The sequence below is a fragment of the Pteronotus mesoamericanus genome, unplaced genomic scaffold, assembly GCF_021234165.1.
Source record: "Pteronotus mesoamericanus isolate MK-2021 breed Mesoamerican mustached bat unplaced genomic scaffold, CSHL_Meso_final contig_246, whole genome shotgun sequence".
NCBI lineage: Eukaryota > Metazoa > Chordata > Mammalia > Chiroptera > Mormoopidae > Pteronotus > Pteronotus mesoamericanus.
In genome coordinates this window covers 11,911,560-11,937,788 of record NW_026555104.1, presented here as the reverse complement: position 1 = coordinate 11,937,788, position 26,229 = coordinate 11,911,560, and the positions used below count along the sequence as shown (strand labels likewise).

At 35.3% G+C, this 26,229-nt stretch overlaps 1 protein-coding gene across 3 annotated transcripts in view; it reads right to left on the bottom strand.

Moving 5' to 3' along the window:
* GOSR1 (golgi SNAP receptor complex member 1) overlaps window positions 1-25,289 on the bottom strand; it is a 35,642-nt gene extending 10,353 nt beyond the window's left edge. The window contains exons 1-7 of one of the 3 annotated variants that reach the window (XM_054573267.1): window positions 25,227-25,289; window positions 22,920-23,040; window positions 19,371-19,458; window positions 18,919-19,026; window positions 15,433-15,524; window positions 12,603-12,677; window positions 4,672-4,701 (exon numbers count right to left, since the gene is read on the bottom strand). In XM_054573267.1, the coding sequence (XP_054429242.1) occupies window positions 4,672-4,701; window positions 12,603-12,677; window positions 15,433-15,524; window positions 18,919-19,026; window positions 19,371-19,458; window positions 22,920-23,040; window positions 25,227-25,257 (545 nt within the window). In that variant the 5' untranslated portion in view covers window positions 25,258-25,289. The remainder of the gene's footprint in view (window positions 1-4,671; window positions 4,702-12,602; window positions 12,678-15,432; window positions 15,525-18,918; window positions 19,027-19,370; window positions 19,459-22,919; window positions 23,041-25,226) is intronic. The other 2 variants (XM_054573269.1, XM_054573268.1) reach the window with 2 other exon arrangements.
* Window positions 25,290-26,229: the final 940 nt, after the last annotated feature.

The following is a 26,229-nucleotide window of genomic DNA, read 5'->3' as shown; positions in this document are numbered from 1 at the left end:
GGACAAGGACTGCCACACACAGCCAGGGAGACCTGTAAGCGGAGAGTTCACAGGTTTCCGGCTAGTGTGATACCCAGCTGCTAGGAGGAAAAATCGCTGGGCCACCCATTACCCCCTGGTATGTCATTGCTATAGGGTCTCTGATGACCAGACATATCCGGGACTGGCTGAACACATTTTTGGACAGGCAAGACTTGGTATCCTATTGAAGGAAAATGCTAGAGAGAGTACCCTAAGCAAATGACAAATGAATCAAAACTGAAATTTCAGGACTTGAGAAGGCAAAGAAGAAACAAAAATGTATAAGAAGATATATAAATGGATATTTATTGAAACATTATTTGGATCAGTAACAGGACAAAGAAAGGATTATTTGGAAAAGTAAAAGGCAAAATAAAAAAATTGGAAGTACCACTGGAATGGTTTAGTAGATTGTAGTATAACCATATGAAATAATGTTTGGTTATTAAAAAGAATGAGTTGGTATTAATTCTATTAACTTGGAGGTATGTTTGTCATATACTCAATGATTAAAGCAATCTATAGAATATGTAGAGTATGAGTTTTGCAATCTATAGAATATGTAGAGTATGAGTTTTTTTGATTTTAAGAAAAGAAAATTTGTGTATATTTGTATGACAGTAAGAAAAGTATTAGATACAATAACAGTCAGTTAATATAAGGTATTTTAGGGGGAAGAAATGAAGGGACTCTACCAGGAGATGAACCTCATATATTTATAGAATTGTTTAAATTGTTACAATAAGAACATTGTACTTTTATAATATATAAATATCTAGTAAACAAATTAGAGGAATTCCACCTGAGTGATTGAGAAATGCTAATAACATCACCAGCACCAAATCTACCACTGTTACTCACCTCAGTACCACTATGAGTCAAGTAATGATTAACAAAGGTTTTCACCAGATCCTAGAAAAGTTCAAGCATTGAAGGGATCAGGTATATCTGAAGGCAGAAATGTGGAACAGGTCTAAAAGTGGAAAAGTGTGACAATTTGTACAAAGGATTGTCAGACCCTAGATTACCTTCCCCAAACCATATGGTTGGATTACTGCCCCCAGTTCCAGAGGAGACCTAACCTAGGAGAAAAGGCCTAGAGGTACTGGCCGACATTTCCAAGTCCCCCATGACACAGCCAGGCCCCTTCCTGATCACCCGCCGTGAGGCCTACCGCCCAGCAAAGTCCCCTACCAGGCACACAGAAGGAGCTTTTAATCACTGGATTTCGGAGCCCCTCACCCTTAAGGATGAACCAAGACCCAAGAATCACCAGATACTGGAGGAGAGCCTCTAACAAAGAAGGCAGAGACCTAAATAACCCAACCAGCGAACAGAAAAGTGAGTCTGAGGAAACAGGCAATGAAGGAAGCTCAGGAAACTCTAAAATCAACAAATTGAGTAAACCTCCCAGAAAGCAGAAAGACAAGTGGAAACAGAGAAAAAGTAAGAAAAAGAACAGAAGATGAATTTCCAGACTGTAAGAGCCTACCAAAAGTCTAGTACAATGGACTAGCGAAGACAAAGCACCGGGAACTTTAATTGGCACTGGACTTAAAAAGCAATACTGGAAGCAATGCCTTCAAAATTTCAAACTAATTTCCTACCTAGAATTCTATGCCTTAGCTAAACAATGAACCAGGGTATGAGTAAAACAAAGACTTTCTTATATGTGAATGTGGGAAGTCCATAAAATTTACCTCCTGTTCTTTCTTGGGAAAGTACTAAAGGACATAGTCCAGCATAATAAGGGAATAAACTAAGAAAGTGGAAGACACTAAATCCAAGAAATAGGTGATCCAATAAAGAAAATTAGTTTAGGGTGATGGCGAAAGGACATTCCAGGGCCAGAACAGTATGAACAGGCGCAGAGAACAAGATTAGAGAAGAAGGAAGCAGGCAATGTCAACTTCATAATATACTGAATTTTAGATCCAAAAAAACAAAAAGAGCACAATTAGAGTCAAACTAATAATGTCCTTTATGTCATTAGTTCTTATTCATTTTGCAGTTTAAGTGTATGTCTATGACAGCATGTGATACATTTAAAATGTGGTTGTTTTAAAATTTACTTTACAGGATATTTCAAAATTGACCTTATGGTCTTGTATAAAGTAACAGAATTCAAAACTGGGCTGAGCAATCTGAGGCCAACCTTTGAATCATTTTATGCCTCTGTTTTTTTAAACTGAGACTATTACCAACTCCCATGCACTTTGACTCAGAAGTAGATAGAGAAGATTAAAAAATAATTTCTGCAAAGCACTTTGTATTCCTTGGAGAATGGGTATTACCAACATACATTATGTTATTATCTTGTTGAATATGCATGATTTCCAGTATCACACAAAGTATATCTAGACATACTTTCCCATCTCGTACCATCATTTGGAGTCAAGCTGAGTGAAATCTAGGCTGTTGTTATTTCAAGGGTCAAATACTAAGAGGCAAAACATAGGCTCCAAATAATATACAATGCTTTTAAAATGATAAATCATTGATGTGCTTACTGGAACTTCAACTTTCTTACCTGTTTTGTGAACTACTCACACATATTTTCTCAACAAAAGACAATACTAGTTATACAGTTAAAGCTTAAGAATTATAAATATTAAAATATTTTCAATAAATTGATGCTAAAGTTTACAATAAGTTGTGTACTTTTAAAATCTCCAAAAGGAAAAAGTAAACTTTTACATATAGAATATGTAAAAATTATTTGACACTTAAAAATTGTATTATCATACATAAGTAATCATAACTAGCTTTATATTCAGTGAAATTTCACATGTACCTATATTTTGACACAAAGGGGACTAGTGAAATAAAAGACTTCCTAATGACATATTTTTTCCTTTTAATTGGCAAAATAATAGTAGCAGTGATTCAATGGTTCTCCAAGTGTTCCTATCCTATGAAGTACTCCAAATATTTTTACTCATATACCAGTCTTTAAATAGGCCAGCTTTGAATTTAAAAGCTTAATTAAGGCAGCCTGGACCTAGAAGGTAAGGCAGAAAGAGGAAGAAATTAAAGGAAGAAAAAAAATAAAAGGGTTATAGGGAACTTGAAAAATCTCAGGGAAAATGTGATCTGACTTTGTGGGTTGATGAAAAGGAAAGCAAACATCACAAGGAGACCCTTCAGCTGACAAGCAGGCAATTCTGTGAAGATTAAGTTCAGATGGAAAACCCAAGTACACGCAATTTAAATGAAATTCTAAGATATAACTGTGTATTATAAGAGATTATAATTTATCAATATTAATAACATTATAACACACTGAATAAAATGAGAATCCATGAGTCCACATTAATATATGAAATAAATACATAAGCTATGAACACTGAAATATTTAGGGGTAAACAGGCATCATTTCTGCAACTTATTTTCAAGTAGTTCAGGGGAAAAAATTGTGAAAAAGCAAATGCGGCACAATGTTAACATCCGGGGAACCTAGTAAGGGTGTATGGGCATCCTGTGTACTATTGGAACGCTTCTGAAATCTGAAATGGTATCAAAATAAAAAGTAAAAAAGTGTATTAATAATAAGCTACCATTTACAGATTACCTAGTATTGGCCAGGCACTGTACCAGCCACTTTACTCATATTATCTTTAATCTTCACAGCAGTCTTTTAGGGTAGGTATTACCATCAATCCCATGTAAACACATACGAAAATGAACACCCCAAGTAATTTACTCAAGAATAGAGATCAAATAACTGCAGAGCAAGATTTCAAACCAAATCACTCCAAAGCTTGCACTCTTTCTACAAGATGGTAAATATAGTAGTGGTTTAGATAAAGCTCTGGTTCTGGAGTTAGGGAGACTCAGATTTGAGGACTTGAATATTCAATACTATTTATTAGTCATGTGGCCAGATGTATATTACTTTTCTTCATTTCTTTTTTGTTTTGGAGATAAATGTCTAATGATCAGTGTCTATCTCACAGGTTACTGAGGAGATTAAATAAAATAAGGCATGTAAAGCACTTCAGCACAATCCCGAGGCCTATGGTAAGAACACCAGTGTTTGCTGTTGTTTCCATGAACCTCCATCCACCTTTCCTGGAAAACGATGCTTCAGGCATTGCTGGATTCCAAAGTGTAGAGACCATACCTAGCTAACTTGCTTTCTTATTGTTATAAAAGAGGTATTTAAAAATTCACCAAATCTAGAGAATTAAGCAGTTCAAACCAAAAAAATAAATGTCCCTACGTGAAACAACAAACTACTTCAATGTTATTACAGATAATACTAAATATTACCACAGTAGAGTTTCTGCAGCTATTGAAACCAAGTCTACATAAATGGTATAAATAAGACATTAACCAAATCACATGTTTAAGATTGTTTACCATTAAAAAATGAGAATAGAAAGAGGCAGAAAAAGCTGAGTATAAATTAATCAGAAAAATCAACGTAGGTAAAATAGTCTAATTGTAGTATTTCTGGAAACAAATATTTTGGGCTTCAAATGTCTCTTAAAAGGGAAAGATACAGTAAAAATCCATTATAATGTTATTAAAGTCTCATCTTTGAGGAGGATGAATTAACTTGAACTCTAATTTTAGGGTTATCTTGATTTGTTCATTTATGTGCAAACAAAAAAACCACAACAAAGTAAAACAAAAAATTATTCCTACCTTATTGTCTCTTCTATCAGACGATCTGAGCTGCAATAAAAAAAAATTCAAATTCTGGAATTATTAAAAGTAAATTAAAACTTGTACTTAATTTTTCTACATTTTCTAGGTAGATTAATTTTCCAGCCACTTATTAAACAGAATACCCAGACTTCTGAAAGCATCTGAATATTCTGTACTCTGAAATAAATTATCCACATATATAATTTTCATCTTTTATTTGTTGGCCTAAACCTATTTATTTCACAGAGAAGCTTAAAATCAGAACAGTTTTAATGTCAGCATAAATAAATGAAACTTCTTTAATCCAGATAGCTCAAAAGCTGTCACTATTGTCTATTCTAAGTTTAAGAATTACAATCAACTCATTGAGACAGGATAGGCAAATATAGTTTTGATGCCTAGAAGAAGTAATTATTTACACTTTAAAGTTCCTTCCTTTTTTGGAAACTAAACCAAATCACAGCTTATCACTCTTCAGAATCTGAATAAAGAAACCAAGTGCTCCCTCAACCTGTAAAATGTTTGCCTTTATGCATTTACACACTGGAAAAAAAAGAAACTCCTCCAGAAAACCATTTTAGGGAGGAATTTATAGGTAGCTCACTTTGGTAAAGAGGTACCTTTACAACAGAAAGTAGGGAAAAACACCCTATGTGGACCCACTTGGCACAGTGCATGGTGTACAGCAGGCACTCAAATAAATACCTGGGTATTTTTCCAAACACTTCTTTCCGAAAGAATTTCTACACAAAATTAAAAAAACAAACAAACTCATACATATGGACAAAAGATTGGTGGTTACCAGAGGAGAAGGGGGTGGGGTGAAATGGCTAAAGGGGGTCAAATATATGGAGATGGGTGGAAAGCAGGCTTTTGATGGTGAGCACTCTCTAGTATATACAGATATCAAATTACAATGTAACCCCAGAAGTTACATAGCTGTCACTTCAAAAATAAACAAACAAGCAAGCAAATAAATTCTACATTCATTCTATAAACTAATATGTTGAAGTTTCATGATAAAATAGTGGACCAGGAAATCTAATTTACTGCATGAATTGGGGAACAAAGATGAGCTTCAAAAATATCATAAATATCTTACATGCATCCTATGATTAAGAATTTAAAAAATGTCAAAGGTGACGGAATGATTAAGAGCCAGGTTGTATGTGGCTTTGGGAATGCCGCTCCACCACATATTCGCTACCTGACGTCAGGCAAGTTACTCTGCGCCTCTGTTTTCTCATCTGTAACACAGCAATGATAATAAGCCCTACCTGTTAAAAGGAATATATAGATACACTTCCAGCTAGTGTGATACCCACTTTAAAAGGAATATATAGATACACTTCCAGCTAGTGTGATACCCACTTAAAGAACTGGGCAAAATCACTTAGATAACACTTAAGTGGAATTTTCTTTGAAAATTTAAGAGTAGGTGATTAAGTAAATAACAAGTAAATGTGTGAGCAAGTAAATGAGAAAACAAGCAAGCAAATTCATAATACAAATTTTCAATTGATCCCCTTGTAAAATACAATTGATGGAAGTTATCATCAACTAATCACATCATTTACATCAAGCATTATGGTGATCCAGTCTTTCACTTAAAATTCACCAGAGAGACCCTTAAGGTCTGTTAATACAATTAAGCTGCAGTAGGATACAAAAAAACCTGTTTTAGTGCTAATAAACTTTTATTTTACAGATATCAATTGGAAAATACAGAAAAACAAAAATAAAAATAGAAATCTAGCACCATTTGATGAAAAGACTCTCTTTTTTCCTATTAATTGTCTTTGCTTCTCTGTCAAAGGTCAGCTGACCGTGCGGGCCCACTGCTGGACGCTCCCTTCTGTCCGTGTGTCTACGTGTGTGTTCTTTCAACAACGCCACACTGTCTTGATTACATAGAATATATATGCAACAGGAAATGAAGTTTAAATGGGGAAGAAATTTTTGTTTCTTTTTTTTCCCTCTGCAAAGAATTTTAACCAAACATTTTGGTGCAAAAATAATTTTTTTTAATGTCCACTAATTTGTTCAACTATAGCAGATGCAGAAAACTTAAGAATGTGCAGAATCGCATTGCCATTGTTGTTCTTTAGGTAAATAGTATAAAGAGTATTAAATATCCTTAAAAACTATATGAATCATAAAAAGTCTATGAAATATTAAGTATTTTCTAATTTGTTCCTGAAACTTCTAAAAAATAACTTGTATATCAACATAAACTAATTTGCTTAATAAATAAAAATGGAATTGTATTTTTCATTGTACATGTTTCACAATTCTATTTTTAAAATACTTTATTTATTTATTTTTAGAGAGGGGAAGGGAGGGAGAAAGAGAGGGAAACATCGACGTGTGGTTGCATTTCGTGCACCCCCTACTGGGGACCTGGCCCACAACCCAGGCATGTGCCCTACACTGGGAATCAAACCGGCAACCCTCTGGTTCACAGGCCAGTGCTCAATCCACTGAGCCATACCAGCCAGGGCTCTTTCACAATTCTTTAACGAATATAATCATAGAAATTCACAAGTATTATCAATCATGACATTCATGAAACTATAAAGAATAAAATGACTAGTTACTCTTTCTTATACCCTAGAACCTGGGTTTTAATCAAGGCTCAAGCACTTTCCCGTGTGAACATGCTTCATGGAGTTGTCGTAAGGCTCAAAAGAGATAATGTAAACAAAAGTATCTTGTAAACTGTATAAGCCTACAGATATATGGTTGACATAGCTTAAAGCACTTTAATGTCTCATAGTTTCTCTCTTACTCTGCAATTCCCTTTCCTGATTCTCAACATAAATTGCTTATATTTTAAAGTCCAGCTCAAAAGTCACATCCTTTATGAAACCTTCCCTATTCCATCTAGACATCCAGGCTGAAGTAATTCCTCTTTATAATACTATGTTTTCATGGTTCTTTGCTCTTCATCAATTCTTTTTTTCATTTTAAAAAGTTTTATTTATTTATTTTGAGAGAGAGGGGAAGGGAGGAGAAAGAGAGGGAAACATCAATCAATGTGTGGTTGCCTCTTGCGCGCCCCCAAATGGGGACCTGGCCTGCAACCCAGGCATGTGCCCTGACTGGTAATTGAACCGGCGACCCTTTGGTTCACAAGCCAGCACTCAATCCACTGAGCCACACCAGCCAGGGCTCTTCATCAGCTCTTTTAAGAATATTACAAGCATTTAAGATATGTCAGACACTGTAATATGAGCTGGAGGAAAAATACCTTAGCTTTGTAAAACACATTTTTCCACACACACTATCTTGTTTGATGCTTTTTAAAATATAATATTTCACAGGACAGCATAATTATATGTTTATTATTTCTCTAACCAGAATGAATTCCCATGGGGTACAGACTGAGTCTGATTCATCTTTGATTATTCCTAGAGTCTAGTACAACACCTAGCACACAGGAGAAACTCATCAAATACTTAATAAATGAACAAATAAATGAGACACTTGTTGAAGTGATAAAATAGCAATCGGAGTTAACACTGAAATAATCCTTGTAAATTTCCATGGGGGGTGAGAAGGATATATATAGTAGTTCCTCCTTATCCATGATTTTGCTTTCTGTGGTTTCATACCCATGGTCAACCATGGTCCAAAAATACTAAATGGAAAATTCCAGAAATAATTCATAAGTTTTCAATTGCACACTGTCTGAGCAGCATGATGAAATCTTGCATCGTTCTGCTCTGTCCCACCTGGGATGTGAGTTAGCCCTTTGTCCAGTGTATCACGCTGTAAATGCTAGTCTCTTAGCAGCCATTTTTGGTTATCAGACCCACCAGCACAGTCCTGCAGTGCTAGTGTTCAAGTCACCCTTATTTTACTTCCTGAAGGCCCCAAAGTGCAAGCAAGAGCAGTAAAGCTGGCAATTCAGATATGCCAAAGAGAAGCCGTAAAGTGCTTTCTTTAAGTGAAAATGTGAAAGTTCTCAACTTAATAAAGAAAAATAATTGTATGCTGAAGTTGCTAAGATCTATGGTAAGAATGAATCTTCTGTTTGTGAAATTGTGAAGAAGGGAGAAAGGAATTCATCCTGGTTTTGCTGTTACATTTCAAACCGAGTAAGTTACAGCCACAGTGCATAAGTGTTACGGTGAAAAGGCATTAAATTTGTGGGTGGACGACATGAACAGAAAAGTTGTTTCAAATGATGACAATGTGTTGCACCAGAAAGCACTGAGCCTATACAAAGACTTCAGAGAGCCATCCCTGAAACAAGTGACCATATATAACTGTTATTAAACTGTTATAATTGTTCTATTTATTAGTAGTTGTTGTTAATCTCTTAATGTGCCTAATATATAAATTAAACTTTGTATTAGGTATGTATAGGAAAAAACATAGTATATATAGGGTTCGGTACTATCCACGGGGATCTTGGAACATATCCCTCGTGGGTAATACATCTGGGGAGAGGAAATTCCTCAGTATAGCAGAGCACTTGCAACTGAAGTTTTACTGCTTAAGAAAGCCACAGACCCAATAAAGATGAATTTGATTTCACTACAGCTCCAAGTGAAGGAAAATGAGTTCTGTATAAGAGCTCCTAACTATGCCATTCCTACTTTGTAAAACTGGACATTATCCAGTGAATATAAACATAAGCAAAGTATATTCAGAATAATATTAATTTGCTATTTCGATATGGCAGACAATTGTACCACCTGAGACACATGGAGCTTTGATATGTAATTTTAAAATAATCTATGAATGGAATGATAGATATGTAGTGAACTAATCATACATTACCAGTACTCAATAGGCTAAAAATTTAATTATTACACAAATGACTCCTGATATATGGAAGGGATCTATCTCAAATTCTTTGCATATTTTACGTCTACTACCATGATTACACCTAGTTTCCTCCATTAAGCTTCCATTTTCCTACCTAAAAGCACTGTTTTCTTAGGATCACCTTACTCACTGTCATTACCTTTAGAAATTGTGTTTTTTCCTTGGAGTGTTTCACGAAGAAACAAAGTATATGTATGCATGTGTATAAACCAGTTTATGGTAATTGCCATGTAAATAACAGGCAGCAAAAATGAAGTTAGAAGCGAGGCTGAAGTATAAATGCTGCTGTCCAGATAGGTTAGATGTACTCACTAGCCAACTGACTTCCCCAGTGTTTACAATGCAAACATTTGAGCCTGTATCTCAATAAATCTATACCATAGGGTCCACAAATAGTTAAGAAAGCTCAAGTCAATTCCTGAATGCTGAGAGTCTGCTATGTTATCCCACTCACAGATGTTTTAATGTGACCAGTGTTTAATTGGATCATATGATATTTAAATAATATACAGTGTGGGGCAAAAGTGGGTTCACAGTTGTTTACATGGAAAATAATACAATAATAAATAATAATGCAAGAATAAACTGTGTTTCACTTACTACTTGATACTTACTTTTTGCCTCACACTGTACATACAACTATACCAAAAACTTTTGTGATAAAAATCACTCCTTTGAGCCCTGGCTAGTGTGGCTTAGTAAATTGAGCATCAGACTGTAGCCCAATGCGTTGCTGATTTGATTCCCACTCAGGGCATATGTCTGGGTTGCAGGCCAGGTTTCCCCAGCTGGGGGGCACCTAGAGGCAACCACACATTGATGTTTCTCTCCCTCTCTTTCTTCCTCCCTTTCTCTGGAAATAAATAAAACCTTTATTTATTTAAAAAAAAATCACTCCTTCGAAAGGTCACTAAATTATGGTGATCATGTGTCTCATATTTTTACAATATGGTCATGGTCTGTTAGTACAATTAGAATTTCATTTCATGAAGATTATTCTGACATCAAAAGTATTTCAAAATCTAAGAAATGTAAACTGGCAGTGTATATACAGCAAAAGATTTTCTCCTTTAGCATTTGTTTTTCTTACTCTTATAACCCTTATTATGTTCTGCTTTATATAGAAGTGCCTCACAGTTCACAAAGGCTTTTACATGCATTAACTTAGCAACTTTGTGAAGTGGATACCACAGAATCATCTTTGAGAGGCAGTGCAGTATTGCAGAAGCAACACACTCAGGGGATCTGAGTTTGAATTTATCAGCCATGTGACCTCAGGGAAATTCAGCTAAAAATCACAAAACAAAAAGTGAAACCATTTTTTAAGAAATCTTCACCCAAGGATATGTTCATTGATTTGAGAGGGAGAGACTGATGTGAGAGAGAAACACTGATCAGCTGCCTCCTGTACCTTCCCTGACTGGGGACTGAATTCACAACCTGGGCATGTGCCATGACCAAGGTCGAACTTGCAACATTTTGGTGTATGGGGTGACATGCCAGTCAACTGAGTCGTCTGGCCAGGGCTAAGTCCTTGGTTTTAGTCTCAACAATTTCTCAAATTCATATTCCATCCAACTTCATCCTGCCTCAGTTTCTCTCTGTATAAAATGAGCACATACAATCTCTTCCACAAGAATGTTGAAAGGAATGTGAGTAAAGTATATCATATATAAAATTGAGAAACAAAAATAGAAAGTATCTTTTTGATTCTTAATCCTGTCATTTCTGTAACCCTAAATAAACTATTTAAGCTATGTGTCCCTGAATTGTATTTTTTTCCCTATAAAGTGGACAATATTAAACCCCTAAAAGGTTTTCTTTGAATTATTAAAATAAATGCAAAATTACATATTTTCATATAAAATGTATAATAAAGAAATAAAGGATATTAATTCCTATAATTACTCTGGCATATCTTTTCGGTAACAAATCATTCTTAAAGTAATTAAATTACTACATTTATTTAATTTCTTTTCAAGGCAATAAATATAAGAACACTGATGCAGTCTAATCCTTACTTTGTGCTACTTGAGAATCTTATCCCTTAAGTTACTCTGTATCCCAACAATATATTAATACGCTTTTAAATGTAATGCAAAAATTCTCTTTATCAAACGCAAAATGAACCAAAGCTATGAGTAACTATAAAATAAACACACGCTAGGAAAGGCTGCCCCCTTGTGACAGTCAGTAACACCCAACAGATGAAGAAGGAACACTAACAACTATTTGACACTAGAAGCATCCAGACTTCCAAAGAGGTCTTGATCTTTCCATGTTCTGATTTCAACAGTGTATACTTAAAGTGGTAATCTTTAAAGAAAAATAAATTGAACAGCACATTAAGCTCATAAGAACATGATTAACTTATGACATCTGGCAACAAATATCAACATAATTCATAACATTTAACAATCATGGATACTAGCTGCTCAAGTGCTTAGAGACTGAACTCACAGAGGTACGTAATTTTCTGACCCTTCACTTCTATGACAAAATACAGAGAAAATAATTAAATAAATCAGCACATATGAGAGAAAAAAAATAGATGAAGCAGGGACAGAGTATGGTGACTTGCATGAAAAGTATGATATATTTGAGATATATACAGTTTAAGTTTTTAAGACATTTTCTTTTGAATTCTTAGAAAATAAGATATTTTTTTTGGATTTGATGGATGGCTAATTACCCTTTATAACGCTTCTTGACATATGTAAGTGGTATCTAGCAATTCAAACATAAGTCATCAGTATTATTACCATTATTATTACTAATAACCTACAGAAGTAAACAAAAGTATTACAGCAACAAACTTACTAAAGGAAAAAATACAGGCAATAAAAGACATATTTCAGGTAAGAATTAAGTGATGTGAATATAGATTTTTTTATATCGACAGCATATCTTTCCTAATTAGAGTTGGAACAGTTGCAATTCCATTTCTACTGAGCAGGGTCAATTAGAAGAATTAAAAAATTAGCACTGATGAAGAACTTACTATAATAAACACCATAAAAGTTTCTTATATAATTAAGTGAATTAATAAGTACAGGAAACTACACAGTATGCATATATTCAGTAATACCTACTTTCGAAGGTGTTCATGTTCTTTCAAAAATAGTTCAGTTCTTCTGTTGTTTACTCCAGACCCACTTTTATATGACCTAGAAGAACACAGAGAAAATTTAAGAACATTTTTGGCAGATACTGCTAAAAAATGATTAAGTGACTTTAATAATATCCAAAGTGGACAAACTGAGCTGCTTCGTAGTTTTAAATGAGCAATTAAAATGCATGTTCCTTTTCATCTCCTTCTAAAGTGAAATCTATTATAAATAAATATGAATGCCTCTCTCTAATTGAGGCCTAAGAGTTTATTATGTTTACACCAAAATAACCCAATATTCTTAAATTTAAAAAAATCTTACTTTTCCTTTCTTTGTCTATTATCTCCTATATCGTTATTTTCTCCAAGCAGAAATAAAACTTTGGACTGATTATTACATGGCACATGGGATGGAAAAGCTATTGAAATGGAATGGTTCCTTCACAATGGCACATGCAGTCCATCAACTGAAGCCCAAGGACACTAAAAATGAAGCTAAAGATCTGCCGATTTTGGCATAACTAAGGATTTCTACCTTGGCCTCAAGCACATTAAAAATTTACAAAAAAAACACACTTGCACCATTACTATCAACACTTCCTTCTTTCTTTCTTTTCTTTCCTTTCCTTTCCTTTTTCCCTCCCTCGCTCCCTTCCTTCCAATTTTAGAGAGGAAGTAAAGGAGAGAGGCAGAGAGATGGGGAGAGAAGATTTTGAATTTATTAGCCTCAGGGAATTCATGTGACCTCAGGGAAATTCAGCTAAAAAATCACAAAACAAAAAGTGAAACCATTTTTAAAAAATGGGGGGTGGGGAGAGAGAGAAATGTTGATTTATTGGTCCACTTAGTGATGCATTCATTAGTTGATTCATGTACATATCTTGACCAGAGATCAAACTGCAAGCTTGGCATAGAGGGACCAACGCTCTAACCAACTGAGCTATCCGGCCAGGACAACACTTCCATGTTTTTGTTCTTACAATAAAGTATCAAGAACAAAACTAAAAATTCAAGTAACTAACCGCACATATACTGCAGTAAGACAAAAGAGGGTCGCCGCTAAAACTCAAATACTGGCTGAGAGGCAGTGCTAATGTGCAAAGCACAACGGGAAAGAAACCAGGAAAAGCAGAATGCTCTAACTAAGAGCACACTGGACTTGGAATACAGATGGACTGGATTTAAATCTATATTCTGTCACTTATTAGTCAGGTAACAACATTGGATAAATCTCTTTACATCTAGTTTTATAAAATAGAATAATTTCTATAAATACCAAAAGATTACATGAAACCAAAAAAATGGTAATTGTAAAAACTTAAAAATGTCACTTATTACCATATCTCATCTAATTCTGCTTCACATTATATTAATTTGAGTATGTGCCTTACTACGCTCTAACACCTAGATTATAAACTCCTAGAGCACCAAGTTGGTCTTTTCATTTCTACCTTTTACTATGACTGACACAGTGTCTTACTCATGGTGGGCAATCAAAAAATAGTTTAATGGATAGGTGAACATGTTTCATTTATGATCATCTTTCATGGGCCATCTTCTAGTCATTTCCACAAACTATGGGAAAGCTAAATGCCTACATATTAAAGGCTGTCCCCGACACTGGTCCTCAATGCATTCCTTCAGAAATTATGTAAACAGACTGTACAGAGATTAAACAAAAGATTTACATGTTTCCGAGAACTAAAAGTAGTATAAAATTCCTAATTATCGCAAAAATGCTTAGTTTTTTTACTCCCATATGTTACACAAAATGCATATGACTAAACATAAAAAATATAGATAAAAACAGAGACAAACAGTAAAAATTATTTTTCCAAGATAATTTCTAGAGGTAGAAACATCACTTTGATGGCCGGATAATCCTGGGTTAGAGTTTTGAACAAAAGTTTTGAATGCAAAGACTATTCAGTTATTTCTGCTGCAAAACTGTCTTACTGTTATAAAAAACAAAGTATCTCAAGGGAAATGTTTCTTAACATGTACATGATTTACATCAGTTTTGATATGGTAAGGTGTATTACAGTTATGAAACATACTTACTTATGAGTATCAGAAACTTATCACAAGTGAGACAATGATAGGCATCAATAAGAGATCCAAAAGTGGGAAGTTTTCAGCTTTAATAAGATGCCCAATGGATTCAGCCTTGTCAGCTGTGTTCAGTTGTGGAAAAAAATGTCAAAAATGTGTATGAAATATTAGAATGTATTACTAAAGGTGAAGTAAAGGAATGCAAGAAAAGAACATATCTTTAAAATTATGGTTTGAGATTAACATAAAAACATTGAGTCCAAAAGTAATTTTACATACGGCTGTAAGTCTGTATAAAATCTGGAAGAAACAGATATTTTAGATTCCAGGAAAGTAAAAGCTACTTTGATAGTTAACTGACTATATATAATAGTAGGCACAAGGGAGAGAGAAGAGGGGTAGCTGGTGATCAGGAAGAAAAATACCAAAGCTTTAGTTACTGGCAAAGTTATAATTCTTATGGTGTGTGTAAGGAGATCAGAGAAAAGCTCATAAAGGTATCGCCTAAGTTGGACTTTGAATTGAGATGGGAAAGGCAAGGTTGGCAGGAGTCATGATAAAAGTGGAGGAAGCGGAGTTAAGATGGGCAAAGTAGACAGGACCACATCCTATCAGCAATGTTTAAAGAATAGTGAAATGGGAATTAGAAACTTCAAAATCTAAACTATGATTCTGCTACTCAATTTTGCTGTTAATCATGGATATACTCTAAATACAAATCTGAATATACATCTTACAAAATAATACAAAAGGTAACTTACTCGATGTCCTTTCGTACTGATCCCATGAGATTCTCCCTTTCCCGTATTGCTGTGAAGTTTGCTTTGGTTTTATGAAATTCATGTGTATAATCCTGCAATAAATCAATATCCAGCCTCAATGTAAGCTAATTATATATTTTCATCTTATTGAGCCAGTTATGTGTTGTCATATTATCATCAGATTATAAACTTCTGTCAAGAAAACTGCTATTTAAGAAGTCAAACAGCCAATAGGTGAAAATAACAATCACTTTCCTGAAGAGTGACTGACTTCCTTGAAATGAAAACAATTCAGTGGTAGGGTAACAGTGCCACTAAATCACTATCCTTCATTTCTTCTAGTACCTCGTCGTAATGGGTCAGAGTTGTAAAGTAAAAAATAATTCTAAGATACAATGACTTCAAATAGCCTAGGATAAAACTTAAGGGGCTCTTTCTAGTCATTCGTGTGCCCAATGGGTTTATTTTCAAATTTCATCCTTTTGGAACTGCCACAGAAATTTAATTATTAACCAATCAAAGGAAGAACAGAACCAAGAGAATTGTAAAGAACAAAATAAACTTTAAATATTTCCCTTTCCTTTTCTACTACCATATTTTAAAGCTATTAAGGAGTGTTCATTACTTTTTAAAAATCAAAGGGTATAAAAAGATGAAACTCATAATCCCATCTCCCAGAAAGTCCCTACTGACCCTTTAAAAAACAAAAATAATACATGAACATAGGGAAAATACTAAAAGAACACCAAAAGGAATAAAAGTAAAAACTATCCTGCTCCACAGTTTATAACACTATCATCGTTTTAATCTTCTTTCAGGAAATATGTTTTTGCATATACAAGCTCATTTTTGCTAAAGAAAACGTACTATATTCTGCTGTACGTTTTGTTTTGTTTTGTTTTGTTTTTGTAGTTCATAAAATATCAAGTAATCTTTCCATATTGGCAAATAGAAATCTACATTATTTTTAATACCTATACAGAATTCTACCTTATGACTCTATCACAATTTGATAAATTGCTTACTGATGAACATTTTAGTTGCTTTATTTGCTGTTAAAAAAAGCCACAATAAACATTCTTATATATATGTTTTACTGAACTATCATTTTTTAAAAGGATTTTATTTATTTTTAGAGAGAGGGGAAGGAAGGGAGAAAGAAAGGAAGAGAAACATCAATGTGTGGTGGCCTCTCACACACCTCCAGCTGGGGACCTGGCCCAAAACCCAGGCCTGACTCAGAATCAAACCGGCAACCCTATGGTTCGCAGGCCGGTGCTCAGTCCACTGAGCCACACCAGCCAGGGCTGAACTCTCTCTCTCTTATTAAACTGTATTTAAAGAGTAAATGCTTAGCAGAATAATTGGATCAAAGAATCTTATATTGTAACAAAGAATCTTACATAAATCAGATTGTACCAATTTGTGTTCCCAGCAAAATAGATGAAATGTCTATCTTTCTACACTCTTGCCAATAATAGGTTACAAATGTTTCATTATTTGCTAATCTGATAGGTGAAAAATCACGTTTCATTTTGATTTGTATATTTTTATTTGGGAATGCAGCTGAACATCTTTTTATGGTTTTGTACCATTTTCTGTACACAACAAGTTGATATTCCTTGCCCATTTTCATATTAGGTTATCTTTTTCTTATGTCTCTGTATATTAAGCAAATTAGTTTTTTGTTATAGTTTCTGGTATTAGGTCTTGCTTAGAAAGTCCTTTGCTACCCAAAATGCTTTAATTTGAACTTTCATGGATTCTTTTTCAACATATAAATCTTTGACCCATTTTGAATTTATCCTGGATGAAAGAAATGAGACAGAATGTGAGGTTTGGCTCCCCTCCACCCAACGTTAGTCAACTGTTACAGCTCTATTTATTTTATAATCTCTCTCTTTCCCACTGTTTTAAAATACTACGTTTATAGTAAAATTAAATTTCCATGCATATTTGGGTCTATAAGTGAACTCTATTCTGTTCCATTGGTCTCTATTTCTCTCGAGTAAAACTCTTAATTATTCTACCTTCTTCACAGGTTTTAATATCTGGTAGAACTAAGCATACTTTACTACTTATCTTCATTTTTACATGTTTTTCTTGGTTATTCTTGTATGTCTATGATTCCAAATAAACTCTGATGTCATTTTTCCAATTAAAAAAAATGAAATAAATAAATTAAAAAACCTGTTATTTTCATTAGGAAAGCATTCAATTTACAGGTTTATTTAGAGAGAAATCTTCCCTTCTAAAGGCAGAGTAAATCTTTTACATCCCTAAGCAGAGTTTTATACATAAAAATCCTATACATTCTAATTAAATTCATACATAAGGATTTTATAGTTTCTTCCACTGTATTTTCTAAAAGGTTATTGTTTGTATGAGAAAATCCACCTGCTTTTATATATTTTGTGATGTACCATCTCATTGAACTTGTTTAATTTTTTTTTTAGTTAGTTTTCTTGGTTGTGTTAGCTATATAACCTTATCACTGCCACATAGTACAAATTTTGTCTCTTCCTTTAGCTTGTTTCTTTTTACTATCTAATTGTACCACAAAGAACTTCCAAAACAATGTTAAACACCGTGGTGATACTGGATATTCTTTTTTTTTCCTTCTTTAATGGGAGTGCTTTTAGTGCTCTATCATTAAGTATGGTGCTAGCTTTTAATCTGATATACATTTATTTGCATTAGGCAACTGAGGTATCTTTTTATTCCTATTTATTTATTTATTAGAGAGGAAGGGAGTGGGAAAGAAAGGGAGAAACGCTGATGTGAGAGAGAGACAACAATCAGCTGCCTCTCGTATGTGCCCGACCAGGGCCTGAACCTGAAACCCAGGTATGTGCCCTGACCAGGAATCAAACTGGCAACCTTCTGCTTTGCGGAACAACGGCCAACCAACTGAGCCACACTGGTCAGGGCCTTATAGTCCTGTTTTTAACAAGACTTTTTAAAATTAGAAATGGTTGCTGAATTTTTTCAATATTAAAAAGATTTGCCTTCCTATTTGTATACTGTATAGTAACACCCCATATACAAATTTGTAAGAGTTTAGTTCACTTTGTTGCTACACTTTTAATATTTTCTCAAACAACATACTAAATCTAGTAAATTACTCCTTTTTCATGTTATTTTGAGGCCTAATGAAAGTATACTCTAAACCACCGTATTATTGTTTATGCATGACCACTGGTGTTTCACTGTTACAGTTAGTTAGCATGGTTTCCCACCGAGTATTTACCTACTGATGAATATTACTCAATTTTAGCAGGCAAAAAGCAAGAACAATTAGATATTAAATATTTTCAGACTCTTATAATATCAAGAAAAAAACTGAAACAAGACAAACTTCTATATTATGGTATTTACCCTCTCAGAAGATTTTTTCCCCTTTGTTATCTTAAATACATAGGCACATTCTATTCGGGGATTTAAAAACCCAACAACAACATAAAAATCTCAAGCCCAGTGTGTTACCTGCAATATGTCTCTATGTCGCTGCAGTGTGTGCATCAGAGCCGCATTCAAGGAGGGGACACCTGCACTGTTGGTATATTCTGCCATTTTATCATTTACTCCTGTGAGCTAAAAAAAAAGAAGGTAAAAAATACATAAAAAATATTTTAGAAAGCACTGTAAAGAGATAAAAGTAAATTATCTGCCTGTTTGTTCTTTGGCTAACAGCAAAAAACAAACCCAAAACAAGAAGACAGGCAAGGATTCAGTACTTCCATCGAATAAGGTATAGAAGCTAAAATAACTCTTAGAGGACCTGGGAATGGCTGTCATTAAAACTCCAGGGGCCTGGGAAGCACACATCGTGAATGAAGGGGTGACTTCTATAAACACGTCTGCGTTAATATAATCTAGTACCATATCTAACAAGTACACAGTTATTAGCAAAACAGCCATTGAACGGAAGTGCTCACCCTTGCCAGAAGCTGTTCAATCTCGATTGCCATTGTCTCAAACATTCTGTCTTGGCTTGATCCGTTTAAAAGGGGTGTTGTGTCAGAACTAAAGAGAAGTTCAAATAAAGAGAATCCATTACTTAAACCTAATCCTTTAAAATATACTTAAAATAATAAGGTAATTTTTCTTAACGAGGTCAAGCAGAATCCCTGAGACACTCTCTCTGTTTATTAAGAAGCTATAATTTTTATAGAATCTTTCCTAGAAAGATCGCACATGTCCCAGATATTAAATTCATTATATAAAATATAAATGAATGTAAGATTTTCGCAGGGTTTAATACAGTCAATCGTAATAATGTAAAGAAATTCCAAAAGTTTGTTTATTGTTTCCCAAATGAAAGTAACTTAAGCTTTGGCAGTTATCTAAATGCTTTATCTAAAAGAACAAATTATCTGAAATAAAACTGTAGAACTATGTAGTACAGCACATATGAGGAGCCATAAAATGTATTATAAATTATGCTATGGGATCTGTCAGAAATCATCTTTTAGTTTTTACCCCAAAGCAACTATGGTTGCCTAGGTCTTATATTAAGTTCTCTCTTCTTTCCTTGACTCTTACCAAGAAGAAATAAAATTGAGATTTATATGATTGGGTAACTAGTTATTAAATAATAAGGAACTGGCTTTAAGTCAAATGTAGATAGCCATGTCCAACAAGTAAGTTTTAGTAGCAACCCTCTACATTTCCACTTACATAATGTAAGTGGAAACTGTTTCAGTTTTGTTTTGCAAAAATGTGTTGAAATGTCTTTTAAAATCTGAATGGTCAGTAAAAAAGCCTTTTTACAAGTGAAATTTATGTTTGGCAGATTTAATTATAAAACCATGACCTGAAAGTTTCTTTTGCCTCTTCTGAAAAACTGCTATGCTTCAGTAGGTCCCCAAGTGGTATGTATTATCACATGCATAGTTCAATACAAATCTTAGTTATAATGAACATAGATAATAAATACCCAGGCAATAACTGTGCACTGCAGTCTTACTGAAGACTTTGTCCTGCCCTGTGACAGTGATTATGTGTATGCATGGCAAATGAAAACAGATTAAGGCATCAGTTCAACATCAAAAAAGTACCTTAGCTAATATTTTCCTTCTCCATATACCTTCCACAGCAATAGTAACAAGTAGTAAAGAGCCACGAAGTAGCTAATGAGGATTTTTATTTTAAGATGTTTAATTAGGTCCACATTTTTATTTCTTGAAACACTTCAATTTATTTGCCTTAAAATATATAAAAATATCTAGTTCTTTATTATGTGTCAGAGCCAACCCAAGGTTCTGCAGTTGTATCTTAGAGTGCGCCTAGGGAAAATTCTCTATATACTATTAATACAAATCCTCCCCTATAAGATATATGAAAAAGAACAACTGGCCAATGATTGAAAGTTTCATGAGGAGGGAAACTGTCTATGTCTTATTCATCTATATACCTAGCTCCTAAAATACTGCTTGGCACACGGTAGATGATCATTGAATATTTGCTGAATGAATGAGGAGGCAGTCTCCACATTCATCATTCTCAGGAGAGTTTGTCAGTCCAGGAAAATGGTCAAAAAGTCATTCTCCACAATACTAAAGTTCAGTTAAATTTAATTCATTTTATAGGTATGTGATGATTCACAGGCCATTAGGTTCTCAAAATACAGGAAATAAAAAAATTATCCCAAAAGAAAAATTCTGGTTATCACTGAGTTTATTCATTGTGACATGCTTTTAATCTGGGCAACAAAAAAAATACTTTAGAATGCAAACTGAACCTTGATCCTCATGGCCTTAGGTTTCTGACTGAAAGGGACAGTGAGGCTGAAGTAATTCCACATAGTCCCAGTTTTTTGCAGAATTTCTTAAGGAATGTTTTCAACATAGTTTTTCCTTTAAAGGAGTCACAAAAGCATTAAGTTCATGAAGCACAGAGAACACAGAAAAAATATCATGTAATTGTATCTCTTAACTATTGTACTTGGAGTTTTAAAATTGTATAATCATTGCCATAGACAGACTTAAATTCAGAAAATAAGCTTTCCAGTGATAAAGTTAACACATAGAAAAGAACATTCCTTATTCTCTTTTAAATATGTGCTAAATAAAGTTGATCCCAAAGCTATGCAGTGCAATTAAAGCTATGTAACATCAATAGCGTATGTTTATTTATTTATGTGAGAGGGGAAAGGAGAGAGAAAGAGAGGGAAAGAAACATTGATGTGAGAGAGATACATCAATAGGATGCCTCTCGTATGCCCCCAACTGGGGTCCTGGCCTGTAACCCAGGCATGTGCCCTGACTAGGAACCGAACTGGCGACCTTTTGGTTTGCAGGCTGGTGCTCAATTCATGGACCCACACTAGCCAGGGCCCAATATTTTTTTAAACAAGTGAATGGACTAAAGTGAGGAAAAGATTCAAACGTAAAAATAGATTTTCCAATAGAACTACCATGTGACTCAGCAATCCATCTTCTGGGCATTTATCTAAAGCATATGAAAACACTAATTTGAAAAGATATATGCATCCATATGTTCATTGCAGCATTATTTACAGTAGCCAAGATATGGAAATAATTTAAGTGTCCACTGACGAATGAATTTATAAAGAGATTTGGGTGTGTGTGTGTGTGTGCATGCGCGCATGCATGCATGCAATGGAATACTACTCAGCCATGAGAAAGATAGACTACTGCCATTTTGTGACAATAGGCTAAGTGAAATAAGTAAGACAGAAAAATACAAAAACTATATGCTTTCACTTATATGTGGAATAAAAAACAAAAACAAGAAACCAAACCAACAAACAAAAACAAACTCAAAGATACAGACAACAGGTGAGTGGTTACCAGAGGGGAAGGAGAGTAGAGGGAGAGCAAACATGGGTAAAGAGGGTCAAATGGATGGTGACGGATGGAAACCAGACTTTTCACAGTGAATACATCATAGTGCACAGATATCGAATTATAACACTGTACACCAGAAGCTTATATAATGTAATTAACCACTTTACTTCAATTTGAAAAAAAAGAACATTTTCTATATGTTCAATAGAGTAGTATACTGGTTCCTCATGAAAGAACCAAAATTCACAGTAGCTTGGATGATTAATATCGAGGATACACGCTGCATTAGATTCATTCTAAAATGCCGGAAGAGTAGTATATATACTTGGCATTTGGGTAGTTCCTCACATTCATGTAGCAACCAGAAGATATAAGAAATACAATGTGGAAAAATCAACCACATTTTCTTAAATTGACTGACCCAGACACATGCTCATTCTGAATCCTTAGCATTTGCCTCCTTACACTGTCACATTCTTGGCCTAAGGATTCCAAATAAACACATCTCAAGAATTATGAATTTTTTAAGTCACTAAAAACAAAACAATAACATAAAAATGAAATACCAAAAATTTACCAACAGAACAAATTACAGAGTTATATATTTTAGTGTATTTTTTAATGCTTTAAAAACACTATATAGTTTAAGGCATAAGAGAGAGAATCTGGTAGTACCTATACCTGTCGCGTCTTCCATCTCGGGCACTGCTGTGGCTGTAACTTGTACACAGTTTACTGAAGGAAACTAGTTTCAGGTCAAGTTCATTTTCCAGCTGTCGAGCCTGTTTCCTGAGATCTTTAACAAAATTATAAAAGCAAATAATGAGTCATAAAAAGTTCATTAGTAAATGTAAAACTCACAAAACTATTCTGAAGAAAACAAACTATGAAAATGATCATATAATGATCTAGGTTCAATAAAGAAAAGTGTTAAAAAGAAGAAACCAGAGGCACACCCAGCAAAGCAAACTGTCACTTACTTTAAACTTCAGGTGGGGCAAAGATGGGGGGATGCAAATTTTCAGCTTCATCCCAAAGACAGCTAGACAACAAATGATGTTCTAACATCCCTGAAATTATTTCTATAGCAATAAATAAATATTGTAATTCAGGGGAAAAGAAATCACAAATAACAAAGAAACTGACTATGGTTTATGACCAGCATTCTATCAATTACTATTCAACTTTATAAAAAGGAAAGCATCACTGTTTTTAACAGGGATTTATGTTCCAAAACTTTATGAGGCTTATGAAATTCTTAATAGTGGAATGACTTAGTGATTGAGCATAAAAACAAAATAATCATCGACAAAGATTTTTTTAAAATTGTCTTTCAACAAGCTTATTCAAATTTGGAGGCTGAAATTAACAATGACAATGTGCTACTAACAAGGTCAAATGTAAGTATGACAAAAATGACAGCGTAACTTTTAAAAGAACAGAAGCAAACCAGCAAGCAGAGAAACTGGTATAGTTTTGCATCTAAGCGGCTGAGTGAGAGAAACTGCAGTCCAAAAATCCCCATCTGGATGCAAGTACCCTCATTCACAGCACAGTGGGAGTCAAAATGAAAGGGCTGAAACAAAGGAAGAGCTGCCTAAGGATCTCACCTTTCAGTAACAGGGAATACAAAATATTATTTCAATACATTTATCAGCAACCAGAAATAGGAAGAAACATAATACAGTGGAGCATATTTTCCCAGAAACCAAATCTCAGAAATTCAGCCAGGTCTAAAGTTCTAAGATTTATTGACAATCTACTTAACCTAAGAATCTCAGCTTTTTGTTTTTTAAACCCCTACCTCCAGGGCTTTTCTATGCATTAGAAATCATGGAGTTAAAGCACCTGGCACAGAGTAGGTTGTCAATAATAAGCTGCTATAATCATTACAACATGGTGCTTCAAAAAACTACAGCCTAATCACTAGTATTAAAGATATCAATAGACACTTCTACATAATTTTAAAATACTTGCTAGCTAGTACACACATTTCAAAGAGTCATTTTTAATGTTTTAAATAAGCCCACTTCTCTGTAACTAGTAACTGTCTTCTCCAGCAGAAAACAACCAAAGTATTTTGAAAGTATGACAGTCAAGTATGAATGAACTCAGAATTAAGTATCTTAGGCCCAATGGCTGATAGAGACAATACTCTTATTTGTGGTGGTTTCCAGAAGCTTCAGTGGGTAGCAAAAGGAAGCAGGTTAAAAAGGAAAAAAGGATTCGGAGAGCGGTTTCTATGTTGCAGAAAAGCAAACAGACACTTGAAATAAAAAGGTGAGCCTTCTCTCTGTTACCATCATGGTCCAGGAAATGAGTTCTACATGTGCCCACTTTACCTGACCATATTTTCAGGAATTAAATAAACGTACTTGGTGGAAGAGGTTTATCAACTGCAATAATTACAAATCACATTGGTTCTCTCAACTTTCTCTCTTTAACAAAAAGGATCTCTGGAGCAGAGGATAAAGTTATTTCCTCTGCCATCAAACGCGGCTCGACACCCAGCCCTCGAAGTCCCAGCCCGCAGCAGCCAAGGGGACCGAGTAGGAGACAGTCTGCTCCTACAACTTCCCCTCGATGGACCGGTATGACAAGTTCCTCCTTTCCCTTTTCCTACTCAATTGTGTACAGCGCTGACTTCTCCGGTCTCCCGGGCTCGGGATAGTCTCGCCCAACACTCAAGCCCCTTTTCCGTTACCCTCTCAACCTAGCTCTCCTCCGGTGACTCGAGCCCGTCTTCCTCGCCACCCCTGCTCAGCCCTCTCTGACCAACCCCCTTCCCAGGTCCCGATGCCTCTCAGGTCAGCCCCCTGCCCCAACTGGTCTGTCTCAGCCCCCAGGCCCTGTGGCTCCCACTAGAGAGCCCTGCCCCTGAGCTCGGGCGTTTCGGAACCCAGGGTCTTTCCTTTGCTGCCTTGCCCAAGACCCATCCTCATCAGCCCCTTGGCAAAACCCACTCGGAGGCCTCGCCCTTACCTTCCCAGTAATTGCTGGTTCCTGCCGCCATCTTTGTTGTCCAACGTCAGTCGGGGTAAGAGTAGAGGCGGTGCGAGCCAGAGAGTCACCTCCGCGCCTTCTTCCGCCCTAGCGCCAGGGCCGATGGGATACGTGAGCTTCCACAGACACCGCCATCTGGAGGTCAATTTATCATTTTCCACCTTTTGAGTAGCGAGACTGAAAGCTGGCGGGCTTGGAGCCTGACACTCCCCGTCTTTCTGGTACTCCTTTCCGTTCTCCGGGCTCGGAAGTCTCATCAGCGCATCACGGCTCTCAGCTCGGCTTATTCCCCTCTCTCAGCAGAGCCGGACAGACTGAGAAAAAAGTCATCCTCAGACACGGCTCCCGCTTCCTCACCGTCTCGCGTTATATATCTTCAACTAGCAGCCTCTTGTCCTTCTCAGAGCCAGAGGCTCATTTCTTCCCAAGACGAACTCTTCATCCTACCTGCGCCTGTGGTCCATTATCCCAGGATCTCTGACTTACGTGCTCTTCTTCACTGGCCGCCTTTTCCTGTCTGCAGTAGTTAAGAGTCCCGGCCCTCTATTCTCTCCAGCCACCAAATCTGGAAAGTGTGTGCTGTTTCCATGTGCCTCAGCCTGACTCTCAACCTGTTAAAATCGGCTGTCCAAAGCCACCCTTTATAGATACATAAATTAGCACAGTCTATCTGTATCCACGTATTACCAATTCCAGCGAAATGCAGAAACCTTACTTCCTATAAAGGTATTTAAATCACACTTGTCCCTTTACCCACTCCCATCTATAATTTTCTTTTTCTCCTCTACATTCATTGAGAACTACATCAGATCTTATAATTTTCGTTTCAACTGTCAAATATAATTTATAGAATTCAAAAGGAGAAAAAAGCCAACTGTTTTACCCATATTTTACTCTATTTTTCTTTCTGCCATCCTCATGTTCCAAGATTTCTTCTTTTTATCATTTTCTTTCTGTTTCAAGAACTTTCTTTAGCCATTTA